This window comes from Danio aesculapii, chromosome 6, assembly GCF_903798145.1.
Source record: "Danio aesculapii chromosome 6, fDanAes4.1, whole genome shotgun sequence".
Lineage (NCBI taxonomy): Eukaryota > Metazoa > Chordata > Actinopteri > Cypriniformes > Danionidae > Danio > Danio aesculapii.
In genome coordinates this window covers 51933651-51953110 of record NC_079440.1, presented here as the reverse complement: position 1 = coordinate 51953110, position 19460 = coordinate 51933651, and the positions used below count along the sequence as shown (strand labels likewise).

General features: G+C 35.4%; 1 protein-coding gene across 1 annotated transcript; it reads right to left on the bottom strand.

Annotated features, from left to right (window-relative positions):
• Nucleotides 1-919: 919 nt before the first annotated feature.
• LOC130231082 (potassium voltage-gated channel subfamily A member 10) lies at nt 920-18545 on the bottom strand. Its single transcript, XM_056460479.1, has 2 exons — nt 18465-18545; nt 920-5306 (listed from the first exon to the last, which is right to left on the bottom strand). Exon 2 carries the CDS (start codon nt 5126-5128, stop codon nt 3443-3445), a length of 1686 nt encoding a protein of 561 aa, XP_056316454.1. The 5' UTR covers nt 5129-5306; nt 18465-18545; the 3' UTR covers nt 920-3442.
• Nucleotides 18546-19460: the final 915 nt, after the last annotated feature.

Genomic DNA, 19460 nt, shown 5'->3' with positions numbered 1-19460 from the left:
TAGCCTTAATAACCATAACCGAAAATAGCCAGGTCTGTCACGTTTTAGGGTCCACTTTTTCCATTGTGTTCCGTGCTATTTGAAAGTGTTTCGAGAAAATGCAGTGCATTTAATTAATTTGTTTGTGTTGTGAGAAAATGCAGCGTGTTTTATTAATTTGTTTGCGTTGTGAGAAAATGCAGCATGTTTTATTTATTTGTTTGTGTTGTGGGAAAATGCAGTGAGTTTTATTTATTTGTTTGCATTGTGTGAAAATGCAGCACGTTTTATTTATTTGTTTGTGTTGTGTAAGAGAAAATGCAGCAAGTTTTATTTATATTTTTGTGTGAAGAGTAAATGCAGCACGTTTTATTTGTTTGCGTTGTGAGACAATGCAGCTCGTTTAATCAATTTGTTTGTGTTGTGGGAAAATGCAGCACGTTATATTAATTTGTTTGCGTTGTGGGAAAATGCAGTGCGTTTTATTAATTTGTTTGGGTTAAGAGAAAATGCAGCACGTTTTATTAATTTGTTTGCGTTGTCGGAAAATGCAGTGCGTTTTATTAATTTGTTTGGGTTAAGAGAAAATGCAGCACATTTTATTAATTTGTTTGCGTTGTCGGAAAATGCAGTGCGTTTTATTAATTTGTGTGGGTTAAGAGAAAATGCAGCACGTTTTATTAATTTGTTTGCTTTTCGGAAAATGCAGTGCGTTTTATTAATTTGTTTGGGTTAAGAGAAAATGCAGCAAATTTTATTAATATTTTTGTGTGAATAGAAAATGCAGCACGTTTCATTTGTTTGCGTTGTGTGAAAATGCAGCACGTTTTATTAATTTGTTTGCGTTGTGTGAAAATGCAGCACGTTTTATTAATTTGTTTGCGTTGTGTGAAAATGCAGTGCATTTTATTAATTTGTTTGGGTTAAGAGAAAATGCAGCAAATTTTATTAATATTTTTGTGTGAATAGAAAATGCAGCACGTTTCATTTGTTTGCGTTGTGTGAAAATGCAGCACGTTTTATTAATTTGTTTGCGTTGTGTGAAAATGCAGTGCGTTTTATTAATTTGTTTGCGTTGTGTGAAAATGCAGTGCGTTTTATTAATTTGTTTGCGTTGTGTGAAAATGCAGTGCGTTTTATTAATTTGTTTGCGTTGTGGGTCGATGCAGCACGTTTTTTAAAAATGTGCTTGCATTGTGAGGATTTGATCTTTTGAAGATCTTGATGAGGATGAAGAAGAACGATTGAAGATCTTTTCTCAATTTGTTCCTGTTTTTTTGTTTTGTGATTGCACGTGTTTTCTTAAATTGCTATATGTTAAGCTGTTTCGGCCACTGTAGTAGTGTATTATATTATAAAATAAACTAGAGTATACAGTTTGTATAGTTGCCCTAATTGTAGAAAACTACAATATTGGGTCATTTGTTTATCTTACTATGTAGTTGTTGTGTGACCATAGCAATTATAGAAGCAACACAAAGGATTCATTCAAGTATTTTATTATTTTATGGTAGAAAAACAGCTGTAGTTTACTATAAATTACTATAGTATTTTTTCATGTGGGAATGGATCATTAAGAGCCACATTTATTTTGTTTTGCCTATATATCTGTTTATATATTTTATCTCTCGAATGATAACCATTGACTGCCTAACCACTCACTAAATGAACCACTAATCACCACGGTTTTAGCTTTAGATTTACTAGAGAAAAAAGTCAAGTATTTTTCAATGGATTAAAGGTAAGCAAATTAACAACAATTTGTTACTATCCCTCGAACAAATTGAGCACAAATATTTGTAGGCATAGTGAAAAATTGAGCGTAATAGATCTTATTCTTACTCCAAAGACAGAAATTGTACTTCTATAAAAGACAATAGTACCTCATAAATGGAAATCCATTATGGACAAAGATAGTGCTCATTTGCAGGATACCATGATAAAACGTTGTGTAAATGTTTTCATGTAGTTATGAATGTTACTAATAAGCTTGTAAAATAACAATTCATCCTGTTCTCTTTATAAGAGAATTTGTTACATTGCATAAGTCCACGAGAAAAGCCCTGATGTTGCATGTCTTTTGTTACAGTCTTTAGGCTGGATTAGATGATATATGTGCTGCAGTCTTTTCCGTCTTTTTGTAGCGGCAGATCATTAATTACTGTACAGTACATGCACTGTGCGATCATGCACTCTGCCTTAATGGCATTCAAGTCAGCTTAAATCAGTGTGATACATGAAAATCTATTCCAAAAAAACACTTGTTACACTTGTTACCAATTAAAGCTTCTTTTACGTGTGCTCCTTTGACCGACAGGTATTGTTTTGAGTGGCTAACCCATATAAATTCATGCTAAAAGTCTTGTGCGTTTTCCAGCCATACATATCCATGTGCATAATGACTAAGGCTGATAGTAGGCCAATGAAGCCTTCAGTTAAAGAGTAAGTGCTCTGTATCTTACTGGCTGTCATCAGTGCTCTCGTATACATTCGGTCAAACGAGACAAGATTGTGAAACTGTTATACTGGACTAAAATTTGCCAAGCAAAGGCGTGTACAAAAACTCACTCAGCATACAAAGACTTTAAAAAAAAAAGGAAGAAGAAAAACTCACCCTAAAGATAGAGCTCTAGTGTCTCGTTCTGTGTGTATGTTGACCAGAATAGAAACACCAGAAAAAAATGTGGGACGAGCAGCAGGCTGATGCTGCCACAGCACGGTGGGTCATCCAAATATAACATACTTGCATGCGTAGGATACTGTATTTAAATTCCAAACAGACCTGATTATGTATGACAACTACCAGGCCTGTTAGAGGAGACGTTCGGTGACATTGAAAGATGGATAACAGTTTGGCATAAGCTTTTTCTCTCACAAGCAGCAGGGACAAAAGGTGATGTCAGTGCAAAACTCTAAAGGAACGACAACATCAGCAAAAGGTGGTGCTGGGTGGATGCTCAGAGTGCAGATTCATGATTCCTCGGCATTAATTTGAGGTACTCGGCAACACAGGCACTTAATCGCTATTAATTAAATGCTTGTTTTGACCTCAGTCAAATGCCGTTTGCCTCGCAAATGATGACTTGAGTCTTTTTTCTTAAGTGTTCTGTGATTCATATTCCTTTTTTGTCAGTTCAGTGCATTTCAGTTTGTGTTACCGTAAAGCCTTAAAGGGATGTTCCTTGCAATATTTTTTGCTTCCTTTGAGTAGATAGTGCTTCCAAGGTTTTATAGTCATCCATCTATAAGGTGTTTCTTTTAGCAGCCTTTGGCTAAAACAGCATCCTGTTTGAGGTCTCCCATTGAAACAGCACATTCTGCAAAGGTACTGTTGGTATATGCATAGCATTGAGTATATAAGTAGAACTCTAAATTAAGCAGTTGTCAAACCATAAAACGGAGAGTTTCTAAGTGCATTGTTGTACAGTCATTATTGCTAGTCATGCGAAATATTCCTCAATCCTCATGGAATGCCGTTTTTTCCTGTCTGCCAGTTCCCATTGCTCTTGTCCAGCGAGTAATTGCTTTCATACTTTTCCTCTGAGCTGTTTTTCTGATTTGCGGCAGCCTCAGCAGCGGCATCAATCATGTTTTTTTCACCCTGCTCCGTTTCACGATGGTAGAAATAGTTGAAGTTGGAGACAATCACAGGAACGGGAAGCGCAATGGTCAGCACGCCAGCGATGGCACAGAGGATCCCAACCATCTTTCCCCCCAACGTGATGGGGCACATGTCACCGTAGCCGACTGTTGTCATCGTGACCACAGCCCACCAGAATCCTTCCGGGATGCTCACAAACTGAGTATCAGGTTCGTCTACCTCAGCAAAGTAAATGGCACTGGAGAAGAGGATGACGCCAATGAAGAGGAAGAAAATAAGCAAGCCCAGCTCCCTCATGCTGGCCTTCAGGGTTTGGCCCAGAATCTGGAGGCCCTTGGAATGGCGAGACAGCTTGAAGATCCTGAAGACACGCACTAATCGGATGACACGTAGCGTAGCCAGAGACATGTTCTGGTTGGCGGTGGGGTCCTCTTCCTCTTCTTCTTGAGTGGCCATCAGTTCTGTAATGACGGTTATGAAGTAGGGCATAATGGACACAATGTCAATAACGTTCATGATGTTGCTGAAAAACTCGCTCTTGCTCGGGCACACCACGAAACGTACTCCGAGCTCAAAACAGAACCAAATAATACAGACAGTCTCCACCACAAAGAAGGGGTCAGTAAAGGCAGAGATCTTATGAGGACGAGGACGGGACAGCAGCGTGCCATTGGCATCCCGGGTTAAATTGACAAATGCAGGAACAAATTCGCGTTCGTCACGGAATTCTGGGAGCGTTTCCAGGCAGAAGATGCAAATAGATATAGTGATGACAAAAACAGACACTAAGGCCACGGACCTAGCAGCGCTGGAGCTCTCGGGGTACTCAAAGAGCAGCCAAAATTGCCGGTGGAGCTCACTGGTTGGGAGCTGAGGCTCAGGGTCTTTAATGAAACCTTCGTCTTCCCTGAATTGCTCCATCACCTCATGCCCCAGTTGATAAAACACCATCTCGTCCGCAAACACATCCAATGGCACATTCGCTGGCCTCCGAATCTTTCCTCCGGACTGATAGAAGTACAAGATACCGTCAAAGCTGGGGCGGTTGCGATCAAAAAAATACTCGTTCCTCATGGGGTCAAAGTAGTCAATCCGTTTCATAGGGTCTCCCAGCAAAGTATCTGGGAACTGATTCAAAGTTTTGAGCGTTGTCTCATACATCATCCCTGAGACGTTGATGACCACTTTTTGTTCACCCTCTTGGAATTTCTCCTTTTCAGTGAAATAGTCCTCGCAACAGTCCTTGGATACTTTTCCCAGCAGAGCCTCGTTGGGACTGCCTTCACTGCTCATCAGGACCTTCCAGTTGGAGATCAGGCTGTTGCAGCTGGAGGTTCCCTTCTTGCTGAGTGTTGGTGGGGATGCCGGCGTGTGTCTCCGCTGTCTTCCTCTTTGGGGTGAGTGTGTGGGTGAGTTCATGCCACAGGTGCCCTGGTTTCCTTCCGGGGCATCTGAGGTGGGTGAGGTCGGATATCCCGAGTCACTCGGGTCTCCCAGGTTGATCCCGATGTCGTCCAGGTTCTCAAAGTTGACCAGAGGAACCTCCATGGCCTCCCTCCCCTCCCTGGGGCTGAGCTCGGGCTCCTAACCCAGGATGAAATGACAGACGGGCAGCCAAAAGCACAGGCCCAGCCAGCAAACTGTGCACCGCTGGTGTGAGGAGATCAGGGAAGATTCGGGCTGGTTCTGCAGCAGAGAGCCGGATCCCAAGATACTGTCACCTGATCTGCAGATAAAGACAAAGGGAACAAAACAGTTGTGTTACTGCGTGGAGGGTAAGGTTGCACCTTAGCCAGGCAGGAAACAATTAAAGCAATCTAAAGTAATATAAACTGCACAACAAGGCAAAGAAAAGATTTTATTTTTAAGCTCATCTGCTTCAAGCTAAGAATAAAACCTTGGCTAACACGATGCCTACAACTGCAGAACGTTATAGATTTGGGTTAAAATAGGGTTTTTAATCTTTTAGATGCCACATCACAGACCACTCGGGACATAATTATCCTGGTGTGAGGACTCTTCCTAAAATGTATAAGGTATCTATTTGGTTTCTTATTTAAAGACCCTATACACTGCTCAGGATTTGCTTTAAGTATTTGTGTTTTTTTGTTTTAATATAAAATACAATAAGTCAGATGACACGGTGGTGCATTGGGTAGTGCTGTCGTCTCAAGAAGGTCGCTGGTTCGAGCCCCGGCTGGGTCAGTTGGCATTTTTATGTGGAGTTTGCATGTTCTGGTCATAGATAAATAATAGAAAATGAAATGTTTTATTATTTTGAAACTTATTTATATTCCTTATTGAAAATTTTCACAGTTTGGATATTTTTTGTATTCTTTCTTTCGTTTAATCTAATTTATATTAATTATTTTGTAATAAATTTCATAATTTGATTAGTTTAATTCAGATTTGTTTTTATTTGTTTCTATTTATCCTAATACATTTATTTATTCATTTTCTTTTCAGCTTAGTCCCTTTATTATTCAGGGGTGGCCACAGTGGAATGAACCACCAACTTATCCAGCACATGTTTTACACAGTGGATGTCCTTCCAACTGCAACCCATCATTGGGAAACACCCATACACTCTCATTCACACTCATATACTACGGTCAATTTTAGCTTACCCAATTCACCTGTACCGCTTGTCTTCGGACTTGTGGGGTAAACCGGAGCACCCGGAGGAAACCCACACGAACACAGGGAGAACATGCAAACTTACACACAGAAATGCCAACTGACCCAGCCTGAGCCTCAAACCAGCGACCTTGTTGTGAGGCGATTGTGCTACCCGCTGCGCCACTGCGTCGCCTTTTTTTATTGACTTATTTCAATAATTTATAAGTTATTTTTCTTTTATGTTTATTCTTCAAATATTTCCACACACCCCTAACACTCCCTTTAGGCCCCCTGGGGTCACAAGACCCCAATTTGACAAATCCCTGGACTAAGAGTCTAAATTCATTGCTGTTTCACACATGTACAGTTTGACATGAGGCATTCAAAATTACAATAAAAGTTGAAGTCTTCTTTATTTCCATATTAGTGTTAAGTCATTCACTTCTAGCTAATTAAATCGATGAAATTACAGAAAATGTTTCTTACAGAGATCAACAAAATAAGAAATCAGTCAGCTCTGCTATTTGCAGGTACTTTCAATAACACAATAATTCCTTTCTGATTTTGAATACTGACTTAAATGTACGACTGTTGTGATACTTTATTATCTTTTTATGTTTGATTGGTTTTAGGGTGCTTAAATGATGGCAGGATTTTTATATTTTGAAGGAACTAATCCTGTATGAATATACATTACAGCTAGCAGATTGCATTTAGTCTCTCCTTGAAAACTCCTTGAATGTGTCTAAACAAACATAAATAATGCATTCAAACCGAACACGTTTTCCTGTCCTCTGTCTTCTGCCAAGTGTGCTCGTGAGCTGAGAACTGCACTTTATCATCATTTCTCCCTTATGGCCTGCCGTGTCAACAGACACACTTTAATTCACATCTTCTGTGTTGTAATACAAGTGTTTAAACAGCAGAAGAGCTGTACTTACACTATCGCTTTGCATATGGAATTAACAAAAGTTAATCAAAAAGTAACTATAATTTTAGCTAACAAAGAATAACAGGCACGAAAAGAGCTTTTTAATTTAGTTCAAATTAATTGAGCTCATTAAATGTGTTATTTGAGCTGTAAAATTGGCTCAGTCAACATTTTATTACACTTATCCCATTTACACTGGGATTGCTGTTGAAGGGCAATGAACTTTAGGTTATCTGATGTTATAACCATGCATTTCCTGCAGGTGGAGGTTCAGGTAAGTGTTACATCACTTCCTTATCTGTTTTACTTTAACATATTAACGCGTATAACTGTGTTTAATCATTGTACATTTTCAAAACTTCAGCACTTTGCACACATAATGTTAAAAATTCATCACATATTTAATTAAATTGATGTACATAGCATTTCAACGTATGTGACATTTAGTAGAAAATCTTAATTGGTTTGAAAAATATACTCCAATAATCTTAATTTTATTACTCTGCAAAAATATATGTAGTGTAGTATAATGCCTCATTACATTTTATTTATTATTTATTTTTTTATTGATAACACAATTTACTGACTTTTGCAGCCTAATATATAATTATGAAGATTTGTAATTAACATGCAGGACTTTAAATTAACATTTTGCCATTGTGAGTTACCTGAGAAAATTTACTGGCCCTAAATATATTTTGCCCACCGTGAAACTGAGTGTGAATTTTATTTTGTTAATAATCAGGCACAATTTAGCGAAAAACAAAAAATAATAATAATAGAAGTAAATCATAATATTTTTATGTTATAATTTGTATATATATATATATATGTATATGTATATATGTGTGTGTATGTGTGTATATATATATATGTATATACATATTTTATACATACACACACACACACACACACATATATATATATATATATATATATATATATATATATATATATATATATATATATATATATATATTATTTTTTTTAAAATTGTAATAATATTTAATTAAGGGCAACACAGTGGCTCAGTGGTTAGCACTGCCGGCTCACAGCAAGAAGGTCACTGGTTTGAGTCACAGCTGGGTCAGTTAGTGTTTCTGTGTGGAATTTGCATGTTTGCGTTAAGCTAAATTGTTTGTAGTGCATGTGTGTGAATGAGAGTGTATGGGTGTTTTCCAGTGATGGGTTGCAGCTCGAAGGGCATCCGCTGCGTAAACCATATGCTGGATAAGATGGTGGTTCATTTTGCTGTGGTGACCCCTGATTAATAAAGAGACTAAGCGGAAAAGAAAATCAATGAATTTAATGTTAATATTTTCCTCCCTACGCAGCAGATGCCTTTTCAGCTGCAACCCATCACTGGGAAACACCCATAAACTTATTCACACACATGCACTACGGACAGTTTAGCTTACCCAATTCACCTATAGCACATGTCTTTGGACTTGTGGGGGAAACCGGAGAACCCGGAGGAAACCCAAGCGAACCCGGGGAGAATATGCAAACTCCACACAGAAATTCCGACTGAGGCTCGAACTAGCGACCTTCTTGCTGTGAGACGTCATTGCTACCCACTGCCCCATCGCGCCTCCCTAATTATAAATTAATTAAATAATAATATTTAATTTTACAATAAAAATGTCAAAATCTAATATTTATGATTGTGTTTTGTCTCTTTGATTTCAAATATTATACCATAGAGCTTTAATTTTGGCCACAGGGAAGCTTTTTTGTAATGTTTGTCTAATGTTGACAGCACGTTTGTTCATTATTTTCTTTATCAATCTAGGTAGACGTTTGACACATGTTGCATGTACGTGCACACTTCTCAAACTCGCAGGACTTGTAGAGAGTTTGTGTGGATCATTTAATGCAAAACCGAGCTGCTGCGAAACACTGAAAACTCTTCAATCAAGAGCTGCTCATGGTACTGCGCAATAGATGACATATTTATGTATGTATTTATTTACTGATGGTGAGTAAATTACGTTTTTTTTTTTTCTTAATTTTTTTTCAGTGAGCTATCCTTTTAAAATTATTTATGCATATTCAGGCTCATCTGCTTGCTTCTATACAGTATGCATGCATATTTATGTGTTTTTGTATGCATAATAGCAATTATTGTACACAAAAACATTTTATTCTGATTAAGAATTGTTATTCATTCATTCATTTTCCTTCAGCTTAGTCCCTTTATTCATCAGGGGTTGCCACAGCGGAATGATCTGCCAACTTATCCAGCATATGTTTTACACAGCAGATGCCCTTCCAGCTGGGAACATGGGGAGAACATGCAAACTCCACACAGAAATGCTAACTGACCCAGCCGGGACTCGAACCAGTGACCTTTTTGCTGTGAGGTGACAGTGCTAACCACTGAGCCACAGTGAATTGTTAGAATCAATTAAAATAAATTTATCAGTCAAAAAGCACTGTAAAATGGAAACACTATTTATTCGACCTACGGTTGATCCAACCCTTTATGAGCTTCTTTATTTATTATATAAACAAAAGGAGATTTTTTGAAGAATGCTGAAAAGCGGTAACCATTGACATCCATATTACACTGTAAAAAGATCCATAAATTAGCTGTTTTTAACAGAATTTTATGATTCATGTTTTTTCTTCCATTTATTCATGCTTTTGAGTTACATTATGGGACCTTAATTTGTCCTCCAACAACTTTTGATGTTGAAAAGTTTGACAAAGTGTTTTTATTGAAATTTTATGTACTTTGAAGGGAGATATTGTCTGGTTTGGGGTTATAAATTATGGTACAATAAACTGGTTATAAACTGCCAGTACTTTTTCCTGTTATTTTACCAGATTTAATTCTCTATACAGCATGTTATTTCTTATACAATATATTGTTTTAAACTACTAAATTGTCAATAAAAGTCACTTTGCATAATTGCATAATTTATAACTGCATAATTGCATATGATTGCATAATAACTGCATAATTTAATTTTCAACATCAGAATTCGACAGAGCAGAGGTAAATGTCCCATAATGCAATTCATAACCATAATCTTTTTTTAAAAATATAAATTACAAATTATTGTGAAAAATTAGTGAATATTATAATGAAAATAAAGTGAAATATATATATTTTTCACTGTCTAAGAAAAACAAACCCAATGGAAGTGAATGGTTAACGGTTTAAAATAAATTATTTTGTGTTGAACAAGAAAAAACAATCTCAATCCCAATCTCAACAACTAGTAAACCAATAGTAAACAATGACAGAACTTCACAGTTTTGGGTGAACCATTCCTTTAATTTTAGTCTCCTATAATATGAGTTATAGTAAATGTACACGTGTTTAATATCCCCATACGACGCACTGTATTTCCGATCTGACTAAATGAGCTTTTAGGATTCCAGGGCTGTTCATAAGTCAAAGGTGCAGGTCAAAGGTGGAGTCGGGGCCTCTTATCTACAGCGTTCCATTTTCCAGCGAGTTTAATGGAGACGGGTAACCATAACCTGAACAGAGGATTTAAAGAGCTACCCCTGGTACCACTTGACACCATCGAGCCCACAGCCGCCGAAGAGAAAAGCTTCTGGCTCCATGACAGCGTGTGTGGCTGCACTGGAAGGTAACGCACACCTCTCACCTTCGCTCCGCGTTATATTCCATTGACCCTATTAGTATACAGCAGGGCCTATCTTTTCCATTGTTGCATGGGTGGGTTACACGGGCGTTCAGTTTCATCTGGCCACATTTTTACGCCATTAGCAAGATGCATCTAGTTCGTGTGGCAGCAAGTGCATGTCTGTTGTGCTGCCGTTTAGTTTTGTAGGGAAAGTTTTTGAGCAGGGGTTATGGTTGAATTACAACATCATAGTGCTATATTGTTATATATTGAGATAGAGTGCTCAGCATCAAGATTTTTATTCATTATTATGTATTTTGGTGCATTTAAACAAAACAGGTTTATTAAATTATATATTTATTAAAACAGTATTTTAGTCACCGAACATCTTTAGAAACAGAAATATAATAGATTTAAATGCGAAATATTGGCAAAAATATTACAAACTACAAAATTTCTATACATTTTTATACTTTTTTGTTTCTTTTGTTCTTTTTAAATGTTTTATTTAATTTTCCTAACTTAAATTTGTGTGTACTCATTTTTAAACCATTATTTTGTTAAATTAGCTCCAGATTTGACTTCATCATTGACTAATCTAATATATATATACACAAATATAATATTGTAAAGCATCCTATAGACAGTATTAATCTAATGAGAGATTTGTGAGGGGTGTACTCCTATATGTTGAGCACTATATAGTACAGTATTTGAATACACTCTAAAAAATGCTGTGTGATTTTAACCCAATTCTGGGTGTAATACAGAATGAACCAACTGCTGGGTAAATTTTTTGAATTAAAATAATAGGGCCAAATATAAGCCAATGTTTGGGTTAGTCCAGTTTTAGCCAAAGTGGGTTTAAATAGCATTTCTTAGAGTGTTTGGGTTGATTATGGGTTAAATAAGCATCAAAACAACTTTTATTTTTGTTTTAGAATGTTTTCTGTTTAATTGGGTTTTTAATGAACAAAAAAGAAAGACGGTCACAAAAGATGATTTACTCAAGGCATTAAATAACATGTAATTTGGTGTAAGAGTAGGCCAAAAATGTTGTCAGACGCACTTAGATGAAAGGGATAGTTCACCCAAAAATTAAAATTCTGTCACCATTTACTCACCATTCACTTTTTCCAAACAACACAAAAGAAGATATTTAAAAAAATGGATACCGGTAACTATTAATTAACCATCAAAGTATTTGTTTTTCCTACTATGGATGTCAATAGTTACCAGTTTATAACATTCTTCAAAATATGTTCTTTTATGTTCAACAGAATAATGAAACTTTGGAACCAATTGAGGGTGAGTAAATAGTGAGTAAATGTTCATTTTTGGATGAACTCTCCCTTTAAGTATAATTTGATGACATTAAAAGGGGCAGCACGGTGACACAGTGGGTAGCACAATCGCCTCACAGCAAGAAGTTTGCTGGTTCGAGCCCCGGTTTTGTCAGTTGGCATTTCTGTGTGGAGTTTGCATGTTCTCCTCGTGTTGGCATGGATTTCCTCTGGGTGCTCCGGTTTCCGCCACAGTTCAAAGACATGCCGTAGTGTATGTGTGTGAAAGAGTGTGTATGGGTGTTTTCCAGTGTTGGGTTGCAGCTGGAAGAGCATCTGCTGCGTAAAACATATGCTGGATAAGTTGGTTGGTAGGTTTATTCTGCTGTGGCGACCCCTGATTAACAAAGGGACTAAGCCGAAAAGAAAATGAATGAATGAATGATTAAAAGACTTAATACTAATTAATTGTCATTACATTTGCTATTATTCAAAGCACTAGGTTCAACACAAAAGAAGAGATTTTGATGAATGTTGGAAATCGGTAACCATTAATTAACCATCAAAGTATTTTCCTGCTATTGGTGTCAATGGTTACTGGTTTGAGTAAATAGTGGGTAAATGTTTATTTTTGGGTGAACTATACCTTTAAATATTGTTTGACGACATATTAAAAGACTTGATACTAATTAATGGTCATTACATTTGCTGCTATTATTCAAAGCACTAGGTTCAACACAAAAGAAGATATTTTGTAGAATGCTGGAAACCTGTAACCATTGACTTCCATAGTACTTGTTTTCCTACTATAGATGTCAATGCTTACCAGTTTCTAACATTCTTCAAAATATCTTCTTTTATGTTCAATGGAATAATGAAACTTTGGAACCACTTGAGAGTGAGTAAATGTTCATTTTTGGCTGAACTATCCATTTAAATATCATTTGATGACGTATTAAACGACTTAATACTAACTAATTGTCATTACATTTGCTGCTATTATTCAAAGCACTAGGTTTTACTTATCATTTCAATTTAAAATCCAGTAAAATTGTAGTATTATCATTTATTATTTTATAAATATAAGACATACAGATCAGAATAAATATTTTGGTATATTTTTTACATACAAATGTTATGTGGAGTAATGATGTAGCATGATTTTACAAATATTTTAATTTATTGTTTGCAAAGGTTATTGGAAACACTGATGTAGACACTTGTGTTTAACATGCCTTTGTTATATAAAATCACTTTTGTATATATATTTAAATTCAATCCCATCCATGTTTATTTCTATAGCGCTTTTACAGTGTAGATTGTGTCAAAGCAGCTTCACATAGAAGTTCTAGTACATTGAAACTGTGTCAGTCCAGTTTTCAGAATTTAAGTTCAGTATAGTTCAGTTCAGTGTAGTTAAATTTCACTGCTGGAAGTACAAAACAGTGAAGAGCAATAAACATTGGATGCTTTGTATGTAACCCATGCACATATCTTAAAGGTGCAGCGTCCCCAAAATAATAATTTTGGTTCAAACATTTATGCATTCATTTCAGAAGAAGTGCTTTATATCTGTGTTTTTCATAGTCCAGTGTTTGGACTCCATGGAAAACTTAAAAGCTAAAGAAAAAAACATTTGGACCAACAGGAGGGTAAATAAATAAACACACACTTCATTTTTAAATGAACAATCCCTTAAATGTATGTTTATTTTTACCCATTTTGCATCTTAAGTGTGCTCTGCTGCCTTTATTTTCCTAGTTTGCTCTTCTCAGAGAGACTTACACAGTTACACAGTTGTAATATTTCGCACTGCCTTTGTTAACCGTATCCCATGCACCCTGCACCTTTTCTTTATTCATTATTTATTGCACTTCTTTATATTTATTTATTTCCTACATTATTCAACTGTAACGGCAACGACCTTGTGGAAGGAAAGGAAACTAATCTCATTATACCTTTTCAGTGACAATAAGAAGGTTGACATAGATCTGTCAGTCTATCTATACAGTATACTGTAAAAATGCAAAGTATATACACTATAAAAAATATATGATCAATCAAAACTGGTGTGTAAAAAGTGTGTAATTAGTTACAAAACAACTAGTTACTGTAATGAAATGACTTTTTCAGCTAAAAAGTAAAGTAAGGGATTACTTTTCATTTGTAGGTATTTTTATTACAGTTACGGATTATGTACTTGCTTAAATATGATGCGTAAATTCAACAGTTGTATATAAATTATTTCGGAGAAGCAGAGTTATATACACTGGTATATACAAGTGATATTTAACAGTATTTCCTATAGTTTTTTAATTTATCTAAAACCATTTTAAGATCAATATTATTAGCCTCCTTAAGCAATATTTGTTTTCGATACTACCACTGTTATACAATGACTTGCATAGTTAACCTAATGGGCCTAATTAACCTGGTTAAGCCATTAAATTTCACTTTAAGCTGAATACTAGTATCTTGAAAAATATCTAGTAAAATATTATGTACCGTCATCAAGAGAAAGATAAAAGAAATCAGTTATTAGAAATTAGTTATTAAAATGATTAGGTTTAGATACAGTTGCAGATTCAGAATTATTAGCCCCCATTAGATTTTTTTTTTCTTTTTAAAATATTTCCCAAATGATGTTTAACAGAGCAAAGAAATTTCCACAGTATGTCTGATACTATTTTTTCTTCTGGAGAAAGTCTTTCTGTTTTATTTTGGCTAGAATAAAAGCAGTTTTTAATTTTTTATGAACCATTTTAAGGTCAATATTATTAGCCCCTTTAAGCTATATTTTTTTTCGATAGTCTTCAGAACAAACCATCATTATACAATAACTTGCCTAATTACCCTAACCTGCCTAGTTAACCTTATTAACCTAGTTAAGCCTTTAAATGTCACTTTAAGCTGTATAAAAGTGTCTTGAAAAATATCTAGTCATATATTATTTACTGTCATCATGACAAAGATAAAATAAATCAGTTAATAATAATGAGATATTAAAACTATTATGTTTAGAAATGTGTTGAAAAAAAAATCTTTTCTCCGTTAAACAGAAGTTGGGGAAAAAAATAAACAGGTGGGCCAGTAATTCTGACTTTAACTGTATGTGTTGAAAAAAAATCTTCTTTCCGCTAAACGGAACTTAAGGAAAAATATAAATTAATTAAAATTTAACAGGAGGGCTAATAATTCTGACTTCGTCTGTATATATTGCAGAATATACCTATTTTTTAAATTAAAGAACATTAATCTTTTATCACAATAACTGCATATGCTAGAGAAAAAAAACTGAAAAATGAGTTCATGACATTAATAGCTATAAAGTTCAGATATAAGATATAATCAGATATAAATTCAGAAAAGTAAATTACCCATTGCTAATGACAACATATATTTTATTAATTCATTCATTTTCTTTTCAGCTCATTCCCATTATTAAGCTGGGGTCGCCACAGCAGAATGAACCGCCAACTTATCCAGCATATGTTTTACGCAGCGGATGCCCTTACAGCTGCAACCCATCACTGGGAAACACCCATACAGACTCATTCACACACATACACTACGGGCAATTTAGCTTACCCAATTCACCTAAAGCGCATGTGTTTGGATTTGTGGGAGAAACCGGAGCACCCAGAGAAAACCCACGCCAACTCTGGGAGAACATGCAAACTCCACACAGAAATGCCAACTGACCCAGCCGAGGCTCGAACCAGCAACCTTCTTGCTGTGTGGCGATTGTGTTACCCACTGTGCCACCATGATGCCCCAGATATGTTAATTAGAACTTAAATTAAATTACAACTTAATAAAACTGTTAATCATGTTCCTAACTGGTTTTTTTTACATTATGCATATGTCAGTTTCATGTATAATGACTGATAAGGCTAATTTGATTTAATTTAAACATGTAAGGCAGTGGTTTTGTTCTACAGGGTACTGTGTAATCAGCAATTTTTTTCCTCTTTTCAGAGATCCATATTCGAGGTTACAGTTCAGTTATGAAGCGAGGGAAGGTGGAGAAAGGTTACAAGTGACTGAAGCGTCCGTCCTTATCCGGCAATGCTTAGTCTGGGGAAAATGCTGAAGATGTGAAAATGCACCACGGACAGAGATGACATCTTTATCCTTCAGTGTATATGTGTGTGTGTGTGTGTGTGTGTGCGCACCGTTGTGTGTCTAGAAGATCGATCGCCAATGTGTGGGAAAGTTTCCCTGCAGCATCACAGGTACAAACCCATTGTTTTGTATGGTGCACCTCTGGGGCAGGTCACATGTAACACGTGTATATATACAGTGCTCAGCATAATTGGATATAGCCCATTTTGAATTTTTTTTTATCCATTTCTCAGTGAATATAGGCAATTTATTTTGTTGCATTTAAGCAAAACTGATTTATTAAACAGATATATTCATTAAAATAATATTTTAGTCACTAAACATATTTAGAAATGGAAAGATAAAACAATTAAATTCAAACAAAATATTCCCCAAAAAATTACAACTTACAAAATTTCAACAAAATATTTTTAACATTTTATTTAATATTTTTCTATAACATATAAATTATCATAAGTTATTTTGTTAGATAAGCTCCAGATCTGACTTCAGTACTGACTAATCTAATGTATATGCACAAATATAATATTGTATAGCTTCTTAATAAAAATATAAATTTAAATTATACATTTGTGAGAGGTGTACTTATATATGCTGAGCACTATATATATATGTAGTATTGTGCTATATGCTGCATACATGTATGAAAACATGGTTTTGTATATCCAGTTTGTGATGACTGGCTAATCACAAATATATTATTACGCTGCCACTGTTTTTACTTTTAACTTAAAGGGACAGTTCCTTCCAAAACATTTTTACTTTGCCCCAATCCTTAAAGGCATAGTTCACCCCTCAAAAAGAAAGTCCTGTCATTGGATATGTTGGAAACGGGTAACTATTGACATCAACAGTATAGTAGGAAAAACAAATACTATGAAGGTCAATGGATACCAGTTTCCAGCATTCTTCAAAGTATCTTCTTTTGTGTTCAACAGAACAATAAACTCAGACTGATCAGCTGAGCAAATGATGACAGTCTTTTATTTTTGGGCAAACTGTCCCTTTAAAACAACTAGGTTTCACCCTTTTGTCATGACTTAAAATCAGTAAATTTTAGTTTGATCACATATTCTTTTTAAGTATATATTTAAAAATGAATAAATATAAGCAATATTTTTTTCTATTGGCTACAGAATAAACCATCATTATACAATGACTTGCCCAGTTAACCAAATTAACCTAGTTAAGCCTTTAAATGTCACTTTAAGCTGAATACTAGTGTCTTGAAAAATATCTAGTAAAATATTACGTACCGTCATCAAGAGAAAGATAAAAGAAATCAGTTATTAGAAATTAATAATTCTGACTTCATCTGTATATATTGCAGAATTTACCTATTTTAAACTAAAGAACATTTATCATTTATCAAGACAATTGGGTATAGTAGGAAAAACAAATACTATGAAGGTCAATGGTTACCAGTTTCCAACAAAATATCTTCAAAATATCCTCTTTTGTGTTCAGTAGAACAATAAACTCAGACTGGTTTGCTGAGTAAATGATAACCGAATGTTCATGTTTGGGCAAACTGTGTCTTTAAAACATCTAAGTTTTACCTTTTTGTCATGTTTTAAAATCAGTAAATCTTTGTTTGATTGCTTATTCCTTTAAAGTATATATTTAAATAAGAAAAAGTATATTTTTACCTTAATATTGCAAATTTTCATTATTCTGTGAAACACGAGATATTTTGAAGAATGTCTTTTGCTCAAATATGAGATTTATTTTCTATTTTCTTACAGCTTCCTTACAGTGAGTAAATGATGACAGAATTATTATGTTTAAGCGAACTGTCCCTTTAAGATGAACATTTGCACGTTAGACTTTCTGTGCTTAACTAAAACAAATGACTTAATAAAGGCTCTATTCTTTTAAAAAAGAAACTGAAATTGTATATATACACATAAATAAGTTTTATTTATTTATCTAAATACAAATATTTCAATTCACCAATATAAACATTAGAATCCATCAAACTCAATTCATATCCTTATCCATATCTCAAAATAAACATCAAACCAAAAATTTAACTATTTCTCTTCTTATACTAACTCCTCAGTTCTTAAAACATGATATACAACCAGACCTGACAGCACATGATACATAAAATAACAAAGCTAGACAGAAAAAAATGCACAACAACAACAACATACACAGTATTTCCTCTTTTAAACTTCTCCAGCAGCTCCATTCACATCCATCATATCTACCCAAACTCCTACTAGCCACTATATCCTTTTAAAAGCTCCTTCCGGTGGACAAACCAACACATTTAAGACCAACAAACACACAATCGCTCAAAGTAAAAAAAAAAAACCCACCAGGGGAGATCCGAGTGTCCGGACGGTCCTTCAGTGAGTGTGTATGATCCAGGATGATCGCCTCTCTTTCCTCGCTCCTCGTCTCAGCCTGCATTACAATCAGATTTCTGCACACCCTTGTGTTCTGTTTAAGCTCTCTCTCTTTCAGTAATCTTATGCCTCCTGAGTAACTTGAGACCCACGGCTGCCATCAGGGAGATGCACGCACTCACACACACATATACACACACACACACACACCTTACCTTTCGCATCTGGCTTGGCTTTAAACCCTAGAGCAGGTTCTCCTTTCTGTGTGCATGTCTCTCACTTTCTGTGTGTCTGTTTTTGGGGTGTTGGGGTGTCAGGAGGACCCCACAGCACTGGGGCTGGAGAAAGCTCTGCGGGACCAACAGCGCTGAGTACAGGACGGCAGGACCTGAGAGCTCTTGCAGAGTAAGCAAACAGAGCAACATCTCCACGCACACACATAAACACACACTCACACACACACACTTACTCTCGCTCGCAAATTACGGCGCATAGACATATGCAGTTACACACACTGTAAAGCTATGTTTGGAGAAGAATACTGCACTGTTATTACTATTATTAGTGCTGAGCAAAGTCATGCTATTCAGAGAGTACTTGGAAGACCAACTTTAAGTGTTGAATTGCAGTCATTCCTGAAAATTATTCTGTGATTAGGTAAATACTGCAGAAAAAAACAAACTTTTTAAAATGTAGCATTAAATAATTAAGTTCACGCAAGAATAAAAATATGAAAATTAAATTGTACACTACCTGACAAAAGTCTTTAGGAACAAAAAATAATATATTCACTTCTAGTGGATCATTTGGTATCAGAAGTGGCTTATATGAAAGGCAAAGGCCTCTAGATTACGCATATTTTACCAAAATAAAAGATGATCATGCCTTGATTTTTAATTATTTAATTAGGACAGTAAGGTCTGACTTTGCTTAAACAAAAGTCTTGTCACTTAACAGAAATAATGT